This window comes from Triturus cristatus, chromosome 11 (assembly GCF_964204655.1).
Source record: "Triturus cristatus chromosome 11, aTriCri1.1, whole genome shotgun sequence".
NCBI lineage: Eukaryota > Metazoa > Chordata > Amphibia > Caudata > Salamandridae > Triturus > Triturus cristatus.
Window position 1 is genome coordinate 585,090,489 of NC_140594.1, and position 22,398 is coordinate 585,112,886.

General features: G+C 49.1%; 1 protein-coding gene across 10 annotated transcripts in view; it reads right to left on the reverse strand.

Annotated features, from left to right (window-relative positions):
• Positions 1–22,398, reverse strand: part of XPO7 (exportin 7) — a 598,229-nt gene that overhangs the window by 374,564 nt on the left and 201,267 nt on the right. For all 10 annotated transcript variants that reach the window (XM_085633849.1, XM_085633846.1, XM_085633854.1 and 7 more), the window contains one exon: positions 11,057–11,222. In XM_085633849.1, the coding sequence (XP_085489975.1) occupies positions 11,057–11,222 (166 nt within the window). The remainder of the gene's footprint in view (positions 1–11,056; positions 11,223–22,398) is intronic.

The following is a 22,398-nucleotide window of genomic DNA, read 5'->3' on the forward strand; positions in this document are numbered from 1 at the left end:
GGGGGAGGTAGTGGAGTCGGACATATACGACGGCCAGGAGTAAAGCACGTAAATAAATAAAACCTTTTACCTTGCGCACGCTGTATCGCCGAGTTGGTAATGTAGCGAACGCAAGGTATATAGTTTTATTTATTTATTTATTTATTTACTTAACTCCTGGCCGTCGTATGTTCGACTCCACTACCCCCCCACCCTGTCCCTCCCCCGCCCAGCAGCACTCCCTCTGCAAGCCGCAACTGGTTAAGTGTGTTTGCCTCTGTAAAGCAATAAATGTTGCCTGGACTCTCCGCATAGTGTACCTCATTTTGGTTCACTAAATAGAGAGCCAGTTCCCACCGATCTCCATGAAATGGGACCTCATGCTGGAAGCATTCAAAGCCATTGAACCCCCTACAACACACCATACAAAAATGTGACCCATCACCCAACACTAAGCAGAGATCCCCTGCCTAACACGATGACCGGTGAGCAGAATCACACCCTTATAACTGAAGATCCCCACAGGATGAACACAGTTGAACGAACTATCTTAATTGGGTGTGGGCCAGACTAGAGCGAGGGGGGTGGTCCGGTTGGGACTGCTTTGTTTCTACTTTGACTTTTTAATGAACAGGTTACTTACCTTCAGTAACAATATATCTGTAAGAAACATAGGTTAGTTATAGATTCCTTCCCTTAGAATTACCCCAGGTGTCAGACTGGATCCGGAAAGCTTTTCATCGGCAGTACCCCTGTGCGTCAGAAGGTGGCGTCGGTCGACTCAGCGTTCGTCGTCGGCGTCGTGTTTGCCGGGATGATGCCCTCGATCACCGACGTCAGTTCTGTACACGACTTTCCACGCCAGAAGCGCAGAGCCATGCAAGACACTGACCACTGGTGCACAAAACTAGGGCCCTGAAAGGCTGTCCTTAACCCTAGAAGTCAGTTCGCAGAACGGGGAGGAAGGGTGGGGCAGTAAGGAATTTATAACTAACCTATGTTTCTTACAGATATATTGTTACCGAAGGTAAGTAACTTGTTCATTTGAAAGAGACAGTTATAGATTCCTTATCTTAGAATAGATACCACAGCAATACTAACCCCGGAGGTGGGTCTGCGAACTACGTTCACACCAGAAAGTCCTGGAGAACAGAACAGCCAAAGAATCTGTCTCTCTGGACTTGGCTGTCCAGGCAGTAGTATTTGGTGAACGTGTGCAGCGATGCCTACGTAGCTGCCTGACAGATATCATTTAGGGGACTCCTCGTCCCAAAGCAGTGGTAGCTGCCGTCGCCCTGGTGGAATAGGCGCGCAGTCCCACTGGAGGCTCCTTCGTTGCCAAAGAATAGCAGGCTTTGATGCACAGAACGACCTACCTGGAGATGGTCCGTTTGGGCATGGCCCGATCTTTCTTAGCGCCCACGTAAACAATAAAGAGCTGGTTGTCCACCCGGAATTATTTTGTGCAATCCAAGTAGAAAGAAAGCACACGTTTTGAAACCAGCCGGTGGAGCCTCTCTTCCTCTTTTGAAGGATGCAGAAAGAAGGTGGGCAAAGTGATGGTTTGGCCAATGTGGAAAGAAGTAACCACCTTGGGGAGAAAGGAAGGTCTAGTTCTAAGGAAGACCTTGTCCGGATGAACAGCCAGAAATAGAGGCTTGGAAGAAAGAGCTTGAATGCTCACTCACCCTGCGTGCAGAGGTGATGGCCACCAGAAAGGCAGTTTTCAAAGTAAGAAGCCTGAGAGGACAGTTTTGTAGCGGCTCAAAAGGAGCGCACATACGATAGGTAAGCACAAAGTTCCAGTCCCACTAGGGCATTACGAAGGGAACAGGAGGAAAGAGATGAGTAAAACCCTTAAGGGATCTATTTACAACAGGGGACTTGAAAAGAGAAGGCTGATCAGGGAGCCTAAAGAAGGCAGAAATGGCCGAGAGGTAGGCTTTGAGAGTGCCCAGAGCAGAGCCCTGCTGGGCCAAAGAAAGGCAGAACAAGAGAACCTCAGAAAGAGGGGCAGAAAGGTGATCCACAGCCTTTGCTGTGCACCATGCCACAAATTGATTCTATCGGTAGGCGTATACCGTCTTAGTGGAGGGACGCTTGGCTGCCAAGTTAACATCGCAGCCATCAGGAGGCAGGTCAAAGGACGTCAACTGCTGCCGCTGAAACTCCACGCAAGGAGGTGGAGGCTGGCAAGTTCCGTGGAGGACCATCCCCTGCTGCTGCGACAGAAGATCCTCGCGAAGAGGCAGTCGGCTCGAGGATCGATGGCCATGTTGAGCAGCTCGGGAAACCAGACTCTTCTCGCCCAATTCTGAGCCACAAGAATGACTTGGGCCCGGTCGCGCTTGATCTTCAGCACTCTGGGCTGAAGTGGTATAGACAGAAAGGCGTATAGAAGACCGCAACTCCACGCGCGACGGAAAGCACCGCCTAGCGAGTGCCGCCTTGGAAATTCCAGCGCGCAGAACTGCTGATATTGGCCATACTCTTCAGTGGCGAATAGAACTAACCAAGGCTCTCCCCACTGCTGAAAGAGACCTTGCACCACCTCAGAGTGAAGACGCCATTCGTGATCCATCATGCACCTGCAGCTGAGTTCGTCCGCCCAGGCTTTCAGAGAACCTGCCCGGTGTTGAATCACCAGGGATATGCCCTGATGTCCCAGCCATGTCAAAAGGCGGAGGACCTCCTGACATAGGGTTCACGACCCCACCCCGCCTTGTTTGTTGTAGTACCACATGACGGTGGTGCTGTCCGTGAACACCTGCACTACTCTTCCCCGGACAGAGGGAAGGAATGCCGTGAGTGCAAGATGAATCGCCAGAATTTCCAGAAGGTTGATGTGGAGCCCGGACTCCACCGGAGACCAGAGGCCTCTGATGTCCAACTCCTCCATGTGGCCGCCCCAGCCCAGAAGTGATGCATCGGTCACCACTGTGAACTCTGGTTGAGGAAGGGAGAGGGATCTGCCTTCGACCCAATCCTGGTTCGTAAGCCACCACTGCAATCGGTGTGCAGTGCCCTCCAAGATCTGGACGCAATCGGACAGATTCCCCTGTTGTTGTGCTCAATGGAACTTCAGGTCCCACTGCAGAGCCTGCATATGCCATCTGGCATGATCCACCAGCAGGATGCAGGAGGCCATCAGACCCAGCAGCTTGAGGGTCATCCTGACCGAAACCCGGGATAGTGGCTGAAAGATCGGAATCATAGCCCGAATATCCCGGACTCACTGTTCCGGAGGATAAACCCGAAACTACATCGTGCCCAGAACCGCTCCGATGAAGAGGAGCTTCTGAGAGGGGGTCAGGTTTGACTTCTGCACGTTGATGGAGAACCGCAGTAAATGTTGGAGGTCAGCTGTAGTCTGGGGGTGGGTGACGACAGCCTGGGGCGAGCCTGCCTTCAACAGCCAGTCGTCGAGACAGGGAAGACTGGAACCCCTGATCTGCGCAGATGAGCTGCGACCACCCGAGCGGAGCTGGTAAGGCCAAAGGGGAGCACGGTAAACTGAAAATGCTTGTGGCCTACCGTGAACCGTAGGTAACGCCTGTGAGCTGGCAGGACAGGAATGTGGAAATAGGCGTCCTGCAAGTCCAACGCTACCATCCAGTCTTCAGGGTCAAGAGCAGACAAGACCTGAGCGAGCGTCAACATTTTGAACTTCTCCTTCCGGAGGAAGCGGTTGACGTTCCCAAGATCCAAGATAGGCCTTTGTCCTTCCCGGGCACCAGAAAGTAGTGGGAATAGAAACCACAACCTACTTCTGGGGCAGGAACGCGCTTGATGGCTCCCTTGGCCAAGAGTGCCAAAACTTCCTGTTGGAGAAGGGCCAGGTGATCCTCTGACATGCAATGGTATTTGGGTGGCATGGATGGAGGGGTAGTCTCGAAGAGGAGGGAGTAGCCCCGTCGGACTATTTGCAAAACCCACCTATCCGACGTGATGGTGCGCCAGTGGAGGAGGTGATGGCGGATCCTGCCGCCCACTGGCGTTTAGTGGCCTGAAAGGTTAGACTAGGAGAGTTTGGAGGCTGCTGCAGTGGGGTCTGTGGTGGACTGACCCGCCCGCTGGTCCCCAGAACCACAGCGGTGGTTCCCACGTCCCCGGCTGTGCTGGAGCTGAACAGCTTGCGCTGGCCTGTGGCTCTGGGCGGGACATTGCGGGGCACCCCTTCCGTAGCCACGAAAGGCAGACTGCGCAGGGCGGTTGGTGGAGAGGCCCAAGGACCTGGCCATAGCCCAAGAGTCCTTAAAGCGCTCTAGCGCGTAGTCTGCCTTGTCGCCAAAAATGAGACGGCCATCAAAGGGCATGTCCATAAGTGTGGATTGGACATCCCCGGAAAAACCAATCGAACGCAACCAAGCGTAGCGTCGAAGTGCTACTGACGTGGAAATCGTCCTGCCAAGTACGTCGGCGGTATCCAGCCTACAGCGGATGGTAAACTTCGCTGCGTCTCTTCCTTCAGCAACCACTCAAGAGAGCACGGCCCAGGCCTCATCCGGGCACTGAGGCAGCACTTGCGCAACCGTGTGCCACAGGGAGTGGATATAACGGACAATAGACATGCGGTGTTTTCCGACCGCAGTCCCAAGCTGGAGGAAGAAAACATCATCTTCCCAAGACGATCCAGCTTTTTGGATTCCCTGTCCGGGGGAGCGGTAGGGAATGCGCCCTTGGACGTGGAGGCTTGGACTACCAAGCTCTCAGGGGTGGGGTGTTGGGAGAGGAAAGTGGGGAAGCCCGGGGCCGGGTGGTGGCGTCAGGCAATCATCCTGTCCACAGCAGCCCCCGTGTTGGGCCTGGACCAGGTACCCAAATGGATGTCTGTCAGGTCTTCATTAAACAGCAGCAGGGGCTCCGAAGAGCTCGCTGCCGGTTGAAGCACCTCTGTCAGGAGGTTAGTCCTGAGTGCTTGAGGTGGAGAGCTTCGGCTGCCCTACCTAACACCACTGCGTATGACGCTCTCTCCTCCGTAGCCACGGTAGGAGGAGACAATATGCCAAGGTCTGTTGAGGTATCCAAACCACTGGCTTCCCCCAGTTCCTCTCTCCAATGCTGATCATACACCAACTGGTCTGTCAGAGGGCCTCCAGACCCCTCCCAGTCCTGCTCAACCTCCTCTGGCTGCCAATCTGGTCTCAAAGAGCCAGGGTAGAACAGAGGCACAAAAGTACCCGTCGGCGTCGGATGCGGTGTCGGTCGTCACCGGTCCGACTCCGCGTCTACCTCGAGGTGGAGGCCGGGGTCGACATTGGCTGGGGACACAGCTGATGCTGGTGGCGGACGTGGTTCCGGTGGAGTCGGCGCAACGATGCCGACAGGCACCTATCGGGATCCAGGCCTGGATCCAGGGGGACCCTGCGACACCCAGGCCGAAGCCACCGACGCCTAAGGCCAGGGCCCCCAGGCGAGTCTGCAGGGCCCGAAGGCGCGCCAGCGGAGTCGGGTTGCCCAAAGATAGCATGCATTACTTCGTAGAAACTCCGAAGCTGGGCAGGGGCGCAACAGGTCCCGGAAAGGGAGGGAAACCTGAAGTCGACCGGAGGGGCACCACCCGCATCCCTCGTTGCATCGGCCAACGGACAGGGAGAAGTCTAAGAGCGACGATGCTTCTTCGACTTTTTTTTGTGCTTATATTTACCTGACCCCGAGTGCGAAGACTTTGATGAGTGGTGTTGGCTCCGCGACCGGGACCTCAAGCGGCGCGGAGCCGACTGCTGGGCCTCGAGTAGCTTTCGGGACCGCTCCCGCAAAGATTTCGGGGCCATGGTCCGGCAGTCGGAGCACCAACTTGGGGTCGTGGTTGCGCTCCAGGCAGTAGAGGCACACGCGGTGCGGATCGGTCACCGCATGAGTCGGTTCCAGGAACCGCAAGCCTATAAGCCGGGCATCCCTTGTGCACCAGGTCTCGATGGACTCAAACAAAAATTGACTGGGGGTACCGCTCTCTCCGGATCTGCTTTTGCTGGCGCAGAAAAAGAAAGAACTGATTTCAACGCGCGATGGAGGCGTCTATGTAGCTACCGCAACGTCATCCTGGCGAACACAACGCCGACGACGAACGCAGGGTCCACCGATGCCACCTTCTGACGCGCAGGGGTACTGCTGACAAAAACATTTCCGTATCCAGTCTGATGCCTCGGGGTAATTCTAAGGTAAGGAATCTATAACTAACTTACTTTCAAATAGACATATTAGCCAGCAAAAGTGATAATACAATTGACTGATATCAAATTGCCAATTTCTTGTATGGGTTAGCATCTACCCACTGACTGTACCCTGTTGGTATTCATATATTCACATCCAATTGCGTTTCGCCTGATTATCTATGTACCAACTGTAATAATGCTTGAATGCGGCGCGCCAATCTATAAAGTATCTTTATTAAAAAAAAAAAAAATAGAGTCAGTTCCTTTCAACAAATAAGGGGTTCCAATTCATTAGAGTTTATAACTTGTTTCTCTGCACAACCTGTTTTATTATTTTGATTTTTTTTGTTAGCAAATCCGCCTCTTCTGCATGGTCACACAGTATTATTTGCCTCTTGATGGGCCACATATTTTAGTAGGCTTTATAAATGTGTGCACTTTATCCCTGCTAACCAGTAGCCAAGTACCTGTGCTTTCCGTTTAAACATGGTGTAATTGGCATATTACTAATTGGTATAGTTAACTTGACTATCAGTTCCCAGTATATGGTACACAATGTAACCTGGCCTATATGTTAAATACTGCAAATGGACTGCAGCACATATTATGCCACCCACTGCATTGGCAGTTCAAACATGGCTTCAGGCCTACCATATAAACCGGACCTTTAGCAGTGTGAATACTGTAATTCAACCTGTCAAAATAAACCCTTTAGACAAGACAAAACATCATTTTTGAATATTAATAAGTCATCAATATGTAGACCTTCTAGCCCACAAGGCAGGGTACCAGGTATTTAAAAGAAGGATATGCAGAAATGCAAAATTAACATGTCCTTACAGTGACTAGCACCCAAAAGCTATTAATATTGTAGGAGGGCTGGCTGGCACATAGAGAAAAGCAGATTGAAGATTAAAATACGAATATGGTATGTCTACCATGAGACTAGCTAGGATTTTTTTTTTTTTAAGAAAGGTACCTTTTCCCTAACTGAGATTCCTGAAAACTAATTTGCATTTGCTCTCTAACGTCTTCCAGCCAGTGATTAGTACTTGAATAAGTGTGAAAAGGGTGTGAAATGTCTCTTAGGGTTGCAAACAATCGGCTGACCTGAACAGGCAGAGATTACTCCTCAGTAACCTAAGGAATATGAAGGGTGGGAGTTATGGGCATCCTTTTTGACACACTGTGGGAAGCTGTCTCTGTATATACTATACCAAAGTAAGGTATAGTGTGCACGGGACATGACCGCATTGTAATAGAACGCGACGTAATAGCATGCGATGTAACATGCCATTTTCAGTGTGCACAGAGTCCAGTGGAACCCCCAAAGATAGGCAGAGTTAAAAGTAGATAATACCTTACTCTCCGTATGTGGTAGTGTGGGCGAGCAGTAAGGCTTTACCAGAGGGTAGTGCTAAGCATTTGTTGTACACTTAGGCAAGAAATGATGTCACACACTCAAAGACTGAACTCAAACCAATTTTGTGTATAAAAATATTATTTAGTTATATTCATTTCCCAGAACCAAGCAAGCCTGGCACAGGTAAGTGTAAATGGTACTTTCCAAGGTAGGTTGAACAATACAAGCAGACTAAATGAAAATGACTGTTACAGGTTTGTAAATACTTTGGAGTACAGTTGAAATTACTGTTAGATTACTTTTGATTACTTTATGGATTACTTTTTCTACTCACTGTGATATGCCTATATATCACACTGGGACATTGCCTAGAGAAAAAGTAAATAAAGCAGCTTTTATATATTCGCAATTTTCTTTGAGTTCCATACAAACCAACTCCACACTTAAAACAATTTTCAAGAAAAGCAGTCAATGCAATCCTCTGGGAGGAAATGGAGTTATCACTATACAAGTAAGTACTTGGTTGTGGGAGTTGGGTTGCTGGGGTTGGGACCAGGGTTCCCCCAGGGTCGAGGATGCACGCTCAAAGCACCCTCAGCGGCACTAGGGCGGCTGAGTGCTGAGACCCAATGTTATCAAATAGGGGATAGGGGGCATCTAGTTGGTGGCTGCTCACGAGCATGCCACAAGGTTGTGGGAGCAAAGCACCTGGTGTTAGGCTCAGGGCAAAGGGGGATCCGAGTTAGCGTGCAAAGTGCGCCAGCAGCTGCACAGGGGCGGCTGGGTGCAGGGTGCTGGTTTGGCGTCAGGTGCCCTTTGGGTTTCAATAGGGATTCTCCGGTTGCAACAAAGACTATAGGTTTGGGGACGAAGATCTTCTGGATGTGATCACCGGTTGGAGGAGTAAGTTGGGATGCTGGGACACCGTCGGTTGGGCCAACCAAGGCCATGGGACAACGGGTACAGGGTTGTCTTTAGACGTCGGGTTTTCCTTACCAGCTGGTCGGGGGGATTCTCCAGAAAGGGGCTGCAGGCGTTGATTGGAGATTCAAGGCAGGTCAGAGTTCACCAGTTCTCAGGTCAGGATCGCCGGGGAGAGCTCCTTGTGGTGTTGGGCCACTGGAAATTGGGCCGTGGGCAGCAGGTGCAGAGTGATGCAGCCTCACCGAATTGGCCGGAGCCATAATCTGTGGGTGAGCAAATCTGGCGCTCACAGGATACACAGTATTGGTTTTGCAGGGCAGTGCAGGTCCTCCGGGTTCTTGGGGGCTGCAGAACACACCAGGATTTCGCTGGAGCAGGTTCGAGGTGGGGACAGGCCGGTAGGGCTGGAGCCAAGTCAGTGGGCGTCCTCCTTTTCTTAGTTCAGCACAGCTTCTTCGGTCCTCCTTCTCTCTTCTTGTCTGAGGAGGAATGCTTCAGGGATGCCCCTAAATACTACATTTAAGGGTGTTACAGCTAGGTACAGGGCAAGAGCAATGTGTCCCTTCCTTGGGGGGGTACACCCCCTATTATGCCACCCTCCAGTGGGAGGGGAGCATATGCCTCTCTCTACAAGGCAATTACCTTGGGGATGGCAAGGGGTAGTGAATTTATAAGTCACATCACTCTTACCCCACACTGATTTCATATAGGCTGACAAAATTAGGGTTCAAGCCAATCAAACATACACGTTTAAAGGTCAGGTCACTGGCACAGAGATCTGGTTAGCAGGCATCAGTGCACTCTCAGAGTTGAAAAACCAGCAGCATTAGTCCAAAACTTTTGGGGTGACCATACAAAAAGAGGCAGTGCATAATACTGACCCTGACTACAGATACGTGTAACAGAGTATCCAAAGTACTTTTCTCCAGAGACCTTTTGTGGATGTCGGGATGTCATGTCTTGACATTTTTTTGTTTTCTCCTGCACCAAACAAATCGGTGATTGGGTTTTCCCACTAATTTATAACATATCAGAGTGTCTTAACCTATTTCATATTTGTGTAATGCACCCAATTTTCGGTTTTTAAAGACAAAGTTACTTGGATTTGAATTGTCTATAAGCTGAGCTTCCTGTCTCGGATCAGCGTTGATTATAAATTTGTGCTCGTCTAGCCACCAGTACCATCTATGACACCCGAGGTAAAGCAGTTTTACATAACCTAAACAACAAACTGGCACGTTACCCAAAAGTTCATAAAAACAAGCAGCTTGTAATATGATATTGCTCATTGTTGATCTTGGGACAATCTCCAGTAGTAGCAACTGGTCTCCAGCTTTTATTTGTACAAACAATAACACACACTCATCCTCTGAATGAACGGATGGCCAAAAAGATGGTGCTCTAGACTGTAATACTGAGTAGAATGGACAGTCATACGGGAGAAGGTGTTTCAAGACAGCATGGTAATTTTAGATGCACACAATGATATTTGCACATTTACAATCAGACACTAAATGGCATTAGTACACAGACACAAACCTATAAGGATATATGCTGAAAAACGTGTTGATACACATGATTTATACAAGTAAAACATGAAGGCTCCAAAGCACATCTGAGTTTACCCGGCATTACTCGGGTAAATTATTATTCTCCCTCCACTTTGTTCCTACTTTTCCACTACCAGAGGGCAGACCCAATTCCCTTGTGATAATCCGAATAAAATAGAAATCATTTTCCTGTCTTATTACATGCCCGCTCCACCATCAATTTTTCGATCTGAATCTTGTAATCTGTTTCCATGATTCACTAACGCCTCTGCCCATTATACAGGACCAATTTCTAAATCTTTACTTTCCTTTTTGGGTCAAATTGCAACTGCTACAGGCAGCTGCCGAGTTTTACAACTGAGAAAATGTCCCCTTTCCATTGGAGCAATTGTCTAATTGACTCTTTCCTCATAAACATTGCTGCTTTTCAAATGTGTGGGTTCTGGAGTAGCATGCTACTCGCCGAAAATCGCTTTGACGCATCATCAGGAGTACCAAGCGCTATATAAATGCAAACCCTTCCCTCTTCTATCCCTCCACTATCCTTTTTCAATCCAAATAATAGACTCGCATGTCCACCCTCTCCCTATACTAATTCACAACTAATCCTTTTTGGGTTTCGGAATAGCGTGCCACTCGCCGAAAAAAAAGCGATTTGACGCCTCACCAGAGGCAGTAAGCGCTATATAAATGCAATTACAATCACTGAATATTTCACTAATCCTGTTCTTTCCATCTAGGATACCCTATTGTACAATTAGTTAATAAGGACCAAATTCAATGGCCTCGTGTACATACTCAGGGGGTAGTGCGTGCGTCTTAGAGCAGGGGATTTAAATTAAATGCTGCATTAATTCTAGCAGGAAGGGCTAAACATTTCAACCAGTGGTTAATAATATGTGTATAATTAACTTTAGTAATACTTATTCAGATTGTGTAACCACATAAAGACTAATGAGCTTGTGGTGAGCATTACAGAATCTTAAACATGTCAAATTAGAGCCTGGTTCATAAATCGTGCTGATTACAAAGTGAAGCATAAGCAGGACTGATGGCACTAAAAAGTGAGGTTCATATTTCATTACCTGATCTCCAGCTGGTGGGGATCTGCACTGTGCACAGGTCATCAGAGGACTCGTCTGTTGAGGTTCCGATGAAGTCAAAGTTGAGGCAGTTGTGTGTGAGTTTCAGGAGCTGCATCAGTAGGCCATGCTGGCTCTCATCATTCAGATTTAGGGTCTTACCAGAGGCCTAGAACACCAAGCAGGAGGACATTTAGATGATAAAGGCATATGAGCAGGGAGAAAAAAGATACTTTCACATACTCACGGAAACATTCACATAGCAGCTCAGAAAACAGAATGTGCTTGTAAAAGGACCTGGTGGTGTCACTTTAACAGCACACTCACGCCACTGGGGAAAGAAACACCCTCCAGCCAATGAGGTAAGTGTTCTGAACTTCACTCCCTTTAGAGGGTCCTACACCTCAGATTTTTAACATAAGGCTGAAAGGTAATTAGACCAACAGTATACATGGTGAGCTCCTTCCGTGGAAGAGAAGGATTGCATGTTATTCTATGAAAGATACCAATTATGGAGAACTGTTAGAGGGAAGTAACATTTTTCTTCTCCAGCATGAGATCTTTCATAGATTACCATTCTTCTATCAGAGTTGCGAGCAGGAAGGTAAACTTCAGACTCAGCAGATATAGAAAAAGACAATGCAGCACCGCATGTCCGACTACTGAATCTCTTTCTGCTGTTCAGTTCAGGCAGTAATGTCTTGCGATGGTGTGGCAGGTCTGGTGTGGCAGGTCTTCCAAGTGGGAGTCCGGCAGATATATGGGGTGGTAAACGTATGCATTACCCGACATTTCGCCTATATGGCTTTTAGGTAAGCAGACATGAAGTTACTACCTCGGTCTAGAACCACCTCCTTAGCAAAGCTCACTCTAGTAAAAATACATATGAGGGCTTTGACAACTACAGGAGCAGTAACAGTCCTAGATGAAATTGCTTCAGGATACCTGGTGGCATGATCCACTACAACCAGAACATCTCTGTTTCATGAGGCTCTTTGGGGGTCCAGGGGATATACAATGTCAATCCCTGCCCTCTCCAAGTGCACCCCAACCACTGGTAGCGAGATGATGGGAGGCTTTGATTTGCTACGTGTTTTGCCACTGAATTGACAGGTAACACAGGAGCTGCAAATCTCCTTTACTTTCTGGGACATACCTGGCCAGTAGAAGTGGGTGAGTAACCCACTCAAAGTCTTGGTCTGGCCAAAATGCCCAGATATGGGGATGTCATGTGCTAATGAGAGCAAGAACTCTCTGCACTGCAGAGGCACTGCCAATCTCCTTGTGGCACATGGTTTGGGGTCTCCAGCCTCAGTTTTCAGAGTCTCTCCTCCCAATAGGTTTGGTGGGAACCACTGGCATCTCCCTTTTTCTGGTCAGCAGCTTGTTGTCCAAGGCTCTCAAGAGTGGGTCAGGTCCCCTGTCCCTGTCAAAGACCTTCCCTAGAGGGTCCCCTAGGGCCTAGGAGCTCTGCCTGGTTAGGCTCAAGTTCCTGGGGCTCAGTTACCTCAAGTGCTGAGAGGTGTTTTCCCCGAGGAGCGGGAACATGAGCTTTTGTCTCTTCATAAGTTGTTTCCCAGACTTCATGCCTTTTCTCTTAGAGTGCTGGGTCATTATTCCAGGCACCAACTCCTGTTTTTCACCCTGGGCTTTGCACTGTACTCAGTTTTTCACACACACCCATTAAGGTATTCCCAGCATGGCTGCATGGGATCTGAGCTCTACCTCATGGTGAGGTTCTCCAAATCATTTTCTAGCAGACATTGGTCTGGAATTGCAGAGTACATGACTACTTTCTTTTGGTCAGTAGCCCCTACCCATTCTACAGTCATAATTGCTATGGGATGGATCTTGGTATGGATATCAGCATTGATGACTGGATAAGTCTGTCCAGTTAAGTAATGTTCTGGAATATCAGATTTCAGTCACCACGGTGACACTTGCATCTGTATCCCTCAGTATTTCTACTTCAATCCTATTGATATGTGGCTTCAACCCTATTGATATGTGGCTTTTGTCTGTACTTCTTCAGGTTACTGGGCCGGATAGCAGGGTAGCTATATCGACCCCACTCTCATAGATTAAAGCAGATTCGGGGTACTCTCTAACCTGGTCAGGACACACCAATGATCCCATCTGGAACCTCACCACCCCAGTAAAGACTGGAGGTGCACTAGTGGGTGCCTATTTGGGACAGGAAGAGTCCCCAGTTAGGTGTCCATTGGCTTTACAACTGAAACACCAAGCCTGTTTGGAATCTCAGTTATTCACCTGGTACCCACCCTTTGATTGTGAAGTGTTCTGAACCCACCACCCTGAACAGGTTTTTGCAGGTCTTTAGAAAACTCATTACCTTTTTCTTTAAACTGTTCCATATCTTTCCCTGAATTAGCAACCCCTTTCTTTTGCCCAATCACACAATGGGTCTTTCTGGTCAGGGCTTAGTCTGCCTCAGTTGTGCCTTAATACGAAGCCCTTGACTATTGAGAACCCCACCTTTGCAGTTATAACTTCCACCTCTGCTCCTCATACCCCTGCTACGCAGAAACTCAACACATGGGACATGCTGGACCTGCCATTTACTCAGATCACTGACAGTCTATAAAATCATGCTCCCCTATAAACCCTCTTCCTTCGTTCTATAAGCATCACAGTCTGGATCCTGATATTTTGCAGCTACTGTTGGACCTTCTGAATTCTTCTTTACAGGGAGGGCGCATTCCTCAACCTTGGAAATACGTCATGGTTTTGCCGCTCCGGAAGAAATCTAACCTGGATCCTCTGAATTGGTCCAATTATAGACCTATTTCCATGCTCCCCATCATGGCTAAAATCCTGGATAAACATGTCAACAGACAACTTTCTGTTTTTGTGGAGACCCACAACTGGCCACACCCCTCACAGTCGGGGTTCAGAGCAGGTCACAGTACGGAATCCGCCCTTCTAGGACAGTTAGACAGCTCATGGATGATGGCGAGAGGGCAGTGCTGATTTCACTAGATCTCAGCGCTGTGTCATAATCTGCGCTGTTGGAGAGACTGGTCACCATAGGTTTACAAGGTACAGTGTTATCTTGGATGACCTATTTCCTGAGTTACTGTACCTTTCAGGTCTCCTCAGCAAATGTCTCCTCCATACAACATGCCCTTACTTCAGGGGTTCCGCAAGGTTCAGCCCTAAGTCCGGCCTTATTAAATATCTATGGCCAACCTTTGACTGACCTGGTTGAAAGCTTTGGCCTTACCATATTCTCCTAAGCTGGTTTTCACACAAATTATCTTCTCTTTGTCTTCCATGCCATGCAGGATCACACCTCTGAGGCCCTGAACTCCTGCTTGGCTGTTGTTGCCTCTTTGGTGATTGTGAAGTCCCTGAAAATGAATGAGGAAAAGACTGAGGTAATGGTATTAGGAACGAACCCGGCCCTATGGGGCCCACAGCACTGGCTTCAAACCTTGGGCGCAGTTGCTGCGCCAGCCCAAAAGTTGAAGAACCTTGGGTTCCTGGACAATACATTGTCTATAAAGCCTCAAGTTGCAAAGGTGGCTGCCACCTGCTTTGGTGTTCTGAAATGGCTGCGGAGAATCCTTTGGATTCTTCTGTTCTCAGGCCAAAGGACAGTTATTCAGGCTCTTATTATACCCAGAATGGACTATGGCAACGTCCTCTATCTGGGAACAGAAAAAGCCTCTTTAAGGAGGCTACAAGTAGTCCAGAATTAGGTGGCCAGGCTACTCTACATACTTCCAAAAAGTGCTTCTGCTTCCTCTCTCCTAAGAGTTGCACTCGCTCAAGGTGGAGAAGCGATTCCAATGTAAAGCCCTGTGCTTTGTGCACCAAGCTAGATCAGGAGTTGGCCGTTGCTATATCTGTGGATTTGTGAGATTGAATATGCTACTTACCAGTATGCATCTGTTCTTGGCATGTAGGACTGCTGACATTCATAGCTGTGCATAGATCGCCGCCTAGTGTTGGGTCCGGATGATTGCACATTGTTGTCCTGGAAGAGTCTTTGAAGTATCACGAGATAGGTGACTCCTCCCCTGGACCACAGTGCGCATGGGCATCCTCTCCATCCTTAGATTGTATTTCGCCATTGTGGCAGTGATGGAGTAGATACAGTAAGTGATGACCATGCTATAGAGCAATTCTGAGTGCTGCAGCCGCTACAGGCGCCGGGGAGGAGGGTGGGCGATATGAATGTCAGCAGCCCTACATGCCAAGAACAGATGCATACTGGTAAGTAGCATATTCAGTTCGAGGCATGTGGGCTGCTGAATTCATATCTGTGCATAGAATACATAGCAGTACCTCCATTAGCGGCGGCTACCCGTGCCAGCTGCAGCAGTCTGAAAAAGAGTTTTGAGAACAGCCTGTCCTACAGCTGCCTGCTGTTTTGAGCGTACATCTACACAGTAGTGTTTGGTAAATGTATGTATAGTGGACCATGTGGCTGCTCTACATATTTCCTGTAAAGGAATGTTTCCTAGGAAAGCCTTGGACGCCCCTAATTTTCGTGTTGAGTGGGCTCGTGGGGGAATCGTTAATGTGCGTTTAGCTTTTTGATAGCAAATTTGAATACATTTAACGATCCATCTGGCTATACCTGCTTTGGAAATGGCGTTGCCCTTGTGTTGTGGAGAAAAGGCAAGTTGTTTTGTTTTCCTAAAGTCCTTAGTTCTGTCTATATAGTACATGAGGGCCCTCTTTACATCTAGTGTATGGAGCATTCTCTCTACGACATTCTGTGGATTTTGAAAGAAAACAGGCAGTTCAATAGTTTGATTCATGTGGAACTGCGATATCACTTTGGGCATGAATTTGGGGTTGGTACGTAGTACAACCCTGTTTGCGTGAACCTGTATGAATGGCTCTTGAATGGTTAGTGCCTGGAGTTCACTAACTCTTCTGAACGAAGTGATTGCCACTAGGAAGGCTACTTTCCAGGTGAGGAATTGAATCTCACATGAATGGAGAGGTTCAAAGGGTGGACCCATTAATCTGGTGAGGACCAAATTGAGGTTCCACACCGGTGCCGGTGGGTGTCTTGGGGGGATTACTCGTTTGAGTTCCTCCAAGAAGGCTTTGATGGCAGGCACTCTGAATAAAGAGAGGTGCTGCCTGTTTTGGAGACAGGCTGCTATCGCGGTTAAATGGATACGTATTGAGTTGTATGCCAGATTGCATCGGTATAGGTGTAGGAGGTAACAGATGATGTTTTGAATGGATGCGTCCAGCGGGTTAATGTCATTATTGTTGTTGCAGTAAATGACAAACCTTTTCCATTTAACCGCATAGCAAGCTCTGGTAGTGGGTCTCCTGGCCTCCTTGATGATCTCCATACAGTCAGGTGGCAGGTTTAGGTAGCCAAACTCTAAGACTTCAGGAGCCAGATTGCCAGGTTCAGCTGTTGCGGATCTGGGTGCTGAATTTCGCCATGGTTCTGCGTTAAAAGCGCGGGTTTGATCCCCAGCCTTTGATGCGGCACCACAGAAAGTTCTAGAACGGTGGTGTACCATGGTTGGCGCGCCCATGTGGGAGCAACTAGGATGAGTGTCAGTGAGTGTTGTCGCAGTTTGCGTGCCACCAGCGGTATTAATGGCGCTGGGGGAAAAGCGTACGCAAATCTGCCGGACCAGTTCATCCATATCGCATTGCCTTGTGACTGTGGATGTGGGAACCTGGCGGCAAAGCTTTGGCATTTTGCGTTTTCGTTTGTGGCGAATAGGTCTATCTCTGGATGACCCAACTGTTGGAAGTACGGTTGGAGAACTGACAGATGTAGCTCCCACTCGTGCATCTGGTGGCTGTGTCTGCTGAGCAGATCCGCCATCTGGTTGTCCTTGCCGGGGAGGTGTTCCGCCATGAGGAATATGTTCCTCTGAATGGCCCACTTCCACATGCTCTGAGCCAGATGAGACAACTGTGGCGAGTGTGTTCCTCCCTGCTTCTGTATGTAGTACATGGCAGTCATGTTGTCCGTCCGGATCAACACGACTTTGTTGCACAAGTGTACTTTGAATGCCTTCATGGCTAGGAAGATTACCATCAGTTCCAGAACGTTGATGTGCATCTTCTTTTGTTGCGTTGTCCATAGTCCCTGCACTGTGTAAGTGAGTACATGAGCTCCCCAACCCTGGAGAGAGGCGTCCGCTGTCAGTATTATTTGTGGAACAGGCTCTTGGAACGGTCGGCCCTTGCAAAGGTTTTGTGGATTCCACCAATGCAGAGAGTTGTATGCCCGACCGCTCACCAACACTAGGTCTTTTAATTGCCCGTGAGCCTGATTCCATTGACGTGCCAAGCACTCCTGAAGCGGGCGCATATGTAGTCTCGCGTGCGGGACTATGAAAATGCAGGAGGCCATCATGCCTATCAACTGCATGAACACTTGCGCAGAAAGGGAGTGTTGAGGTTTGAACTTTGAGATCAGCAGTTGCATGCTGCTGATCCTCACTAAATTTGGCTGAGCTGTGGCTGCCAGAGTGTTTATGGTCGCGCCCAGGTACTGTCGTACGTGTGCGGGTTGGAGATGTGATTTTGGGTAATTTAGTGAGAATCCCAGACTGTGAAGAAGGTGAATGGTGAGGGACATGTGGCTGGCACATTGCTGGGCTGACTTTGCCTGAACAAGCCAGTCGTCCAGGTAAGGGAAGACGTGAATGTGTTGTCTCCGTAGATGTGCAGCCACTGTTGCTAGGCACTTGGAAAAGACCCTGGGTGCTGTTGTTACTCCGAAGGGGAGAACTTTGAATTGATAGTGATGTCCCTGAATAGTGAACCTGAGATATTTCCTGTGTGATGGGTGTATGGGTATGTGGAAATACGCATCTTTTAGGTCTAGTGGGGCTAGGAAGTCTCCCTGACTGAGTAGCGGGAGAACCTGCTGTAGGGTGAGGATATGGAAATGCTCTGAGAGAATATATTGGTTGAGGGGTCTCAGGTCTAGTATAGGTCTGAGCGACCCGTCCTTTTTTGGGATTAAGAAGTACAGAGAGTACACCCCTGTCCCCTGTTGGTTGACGGGCACAACCTCTATTGCACCTTTTTGCAGCATACTTAGCACTTCCTGCTGCAATAATGCCAAGTGCTCTACGGACATAGGACGGTGCTTTGGCGGTATGTTGGGTGGAGTGGACGTTAATTCGAGACAGTAACCGTGCTGGATAATGTCCCTGACCCACCTGTCTGTGGTGATGGTTTTCCACGCTGACAGGAACCGTTGGAGTCTCCCCCCGACAGGTGTTATGTGGTCGGGGGGAAGGGAGAGGGCGTCACTGTTTGTTTTTGGGGGAGGACCTGGTGTTGCCGTAACCACCTCCTCTGCCCTTGGTGCTGGAGCCACGATATCCACCTCTGTTGGTTTTATCATAGGTACTTTGTGTGCCCCCTTTAGTGTACTGCTGCTGTGACCCCTGACCTCTAGCTGCTCCTCTATTCCCGGGGCGAAGAAAGGAGCCACTACGAAACTGCTGCGTCTGCAGAGCCCCCATTGATTTCGCAGTGTCAGTGTCTTTTTTAATTTTCTCGAGGGTAGTGTCAACTTCAGGGCCAAATAAATAGTATGGGTTGACCGGTCGATTTAAGATATTGTTCTGAATCTCCGGCTTGAAGCCTGAGATTCTCAACCATGCATGCCTTCTTAACATGACGCTTGTGTTGATTGCCCTCGCCGCTGTGTCGGCTGCATCCAGTGCGCACTTGATGGATGCATTGGTAAGGAGTTGTCCCTCTCTGATGAGGAGCTCCGCAGCCTCTTTATATTCATCTGGCAAATGTTGGAGTAGTGATTCTAGTGTGTCGTAGTGGGACCTATCATAACGGGCCAGGAGTGCCTGTGTGTTGACAATGCGCCAGATGTTTGCTTCTTGCGCTGCAATCCGTTTGCCTGATGTCTCCAGCACTTTGGACTCCTTGCCTGGGGGAGGAGCATCACCTGTTGTTTGTGAGTGGGCTCTTTGGCGAGCATTAGCAACCACCATGGAGTCCAAAGGTAACTGACCCCTAATGTACATAGGGTCTCTGGGTGCAGGCTTGTATTTTTTTTAAATCCTGGTGTTTAGCACCCGTGCCCTGGTTGTTTCTTTAAAAATGTCTTTTGCAGGTTTGAGAACTCCTTTTAACATGGGCAGAGTTTTGACAGTTCTTTCGGAAGAGGCGAAAGTGTCCACCAAGAAGTCTTCTTCGACAGTGTCAGAATGGAGTTCTACTCCATGATTGGCAGCAGCCCGTTCTATGAGGGCATTAAAGGCAGCAGTGTCCTCTGTGGGAGATGTCTTTATGTTATAAAGCTGCGTGTCATGGGTATCTGGTGCGGTACCCTGGTCTGTGGGGTCATCCCATGCCTGATCTGGGTCTTGCAGGTGATCATCAGGATCGACATCCCCAGGGTAGGTGGTATCATCCCCTACATAGTCCTCTACTGCGTCTGCCTCTGAAGGCGTAGGAGAAAAGGACGGTGGATCCTGATGGAAGGGTTGAAAGTGTTCATGAAGCACTGGCTCTGACCCTGCCGGCAATTTGTGTTTGAGAGGAATTTTGTAGGAGTCCAATCCCCTCTCTGGCGTGATTTTCCGCTTGCGGAGCATCAACCTACCAGTGTTGGCGTCGATAAATTGTGGCTGTGAAGGCTCGAAATCTGTTGTCCGGTGGATGGGGACTGTGTCTGGCGGACACGTGTCCGAATCTCGAACAGTTTCGGCGCCGTGGGCGGTGGCAACCCAAACGTGATGTTGGTTGGCGCCGAGGAGGCTTTCGAAGCCTTGTGCGTGTCAGGACCCGACGTAGAGTGAAGGGCTGCCCGTTCTCTGATGCGTTGCAACGATGCCGAGACCTGTTGCACGGTGAACGCAGATGGCTCTTTGGAGCCGGTGGGCACCTTTGAGGTAGGCGTCGAAGCGGCACCCGACTTCTTTGCAGCCATGGGGTCATCGATCCGAAGGGAGGTATCGACGCTCGTTGGAGTCGATGACTTGGCAGGCGCCGCCGTCTTCGACGTCGACGCAGACGGGGTGGCTACCTTGACTTTTGTGGTTGGGGCCGATGTCTTCGGTGCCAGAGGCCGAGGCGCCTTGTGGGGACTGAGGGCCTTCTTCTTTGGCTCGGCACCCGTATCCGCGGCGGTGAGCTCGGCACCGAAATCCCTTTTTGCGCGGTCGGAGCCGATGACCTTTGCCGGCGTCGAAGGAGTGGAGGGCTTCGAGGCCTTCGAGCCGATCACAACCAGCTTCACTTTCGGTTTAGATGGAACTGGTGCGATGGATGGTTTCGGTTTCGCTGAAGGGAATCCAGTCGTCTTCGATAATAATGGCTCTTGCGAAATGTTCGAGGCCGGGCCTGAAGGCGGGGCCGAAGAACCGTGAGATTGATCTTGCGTAAGGCCCGAAGGCAATCCCTCGACCTGAGCCTCATGACGACGTATGTTTTCGGCCTCCGTATCGACGGGTTGGCCTAGCTCCTCGCTGGAGCTATCTTCCTCGGCCCCAAAGGCCTCATCGTAGTCTCCTACCTCATCGACGACTTCTTCTCTCTGAAAGATCACCTCATCGTCGTCTTCCGATCGGGAGTCGTGTTCGGAAGCGGGGCTGGAGTCTACGTCTTCCACGCTCTCGGCGTTCTCGTCTTCGGTGCTAAAGATGTTGGCCGGGGCAGGCACCGATTGCTGCGCCTCCAATCTCGCCGCCCGTCGATTTCGGAGAGTCTTCTTCGAGCGGAATCGGGCACAGGCCATATATTTCGACTCATCGTGATCCGGTGAGAGACATTTGTTGCATACCGGGTGGACGTCGATGTGTGGGTATTTCGCGTGGCATAAAGGACACCGTTTGAATGGAGTCCTCGATTCCATCGTCGATCGAAGTTCGGACCAAGCGGATCCGAAAAGCTGGAAGAAGGTGCTAAAGCACTAAAGAAACTAGTCGATACCGAACGGGAACAGTACCGACGATAACTAAGGGCCTTTTGGCCTTAAACTGAATTTTCCTAACTTGAGCTAAGATAAGCACATCCGAACCCAATAGCGGAAAAAAACAATTTAAGGATGGTGAGGATGCCCATGCGCACTGTGGTCCAGGGGAGGAGTCACCTATATCGTGATACTTCAAAGACTCTTCCAGGACAACAATGTGCAATCATTCGGGCCCAACACTAGGCGGCGATCTATGCACAGATATGAATTCAGCAGCCCACATGCCTCGAACCTTATCTATCAACTCGTTGATTACAGTGCAGTGATGTTTCCTTATGTGCGGTTCCTAGAGTCAAACAGACTCACATGGGAGGACGGTCCTTTCTTTACCAAGTCTCCAAGCTTTGGAACAACCTTCCGCAAACTTTGAGATGTTGTACTGTTTTCTGTTCATAAACTGCTGAAGACCTGGTTGTTCAGAATTAGCGAGCTGTGACTTTACCCTATCGGTCTGTAAGTGCCAGGAAACCCCATTACAGGTAGCTGTTGCACTATATAAGCTCTCTTAATAAATGTCTGATAGCCATACTCCCACTTAGAGGGCCTTTGGCAGTGCCACATTTCTGGTAGAGTGGTTTTCATTATGCTTTGAAGTGGGCAACCTGCTTTAGACTAGCAGAATCTACATGCCGCTACCCATTTGGAGATTTCTTATTTTGAAAGTGCTTCACCTTTTTCTGGTCATGAATAAGCAACTAATGGCTGATCAGTCATCCTAAAAGCTTATTCTGCCTTAAGTAACACATAAGAAATCTGTGAACTTTTAAAGAACTCAGATGTGTTTGGGCTGCACAAGATGAATTTTGAGAGAAAGCTTCAAGCATCACTGGCTCATTGAAGTGTAATTTAAATGGCTCTTTAGAAAGAAAGCATGGATCGCTACGCTATGTTACTTTTTCTTAGTGGAACTGGAGAAAAAGTATTTGTGTAAATGCTTACATTTCACTAACACTCATTACTGGATTCATAGCTAGAAGGAATGACACTTTCCAGGTCACAAACGTTAGGTTCCCCTTATGGATGGGCTCAGAAGGGGTTTTTTGTGAACATCATAGCACTGTGGTCAATGGCGATAGACCCATAGTCAAGAACACTTAATGGATCTTTAATGAACTGCGTGATTAACCTGGTCAACCAGAGGGGAGCTTCCCTGAGGGGTCAGCAGAACTGACTGGCTGATGAAGGGTGAGACCCTGAAACCGGTCCCAAGACAATTGTTTCTGGTTGAGTGAGGATCTGGCCTGGCAGTTCGGGCTGGACTATTCCAATGGGAGGACAGGGTAAAGACTGATTTGCACATGGCTGGGTCCAAACTGGGGTGACGTGGCAAGCAAAAAAATGATGGATTTAACCCAGATCTCTGACTGGGGGTGAATGC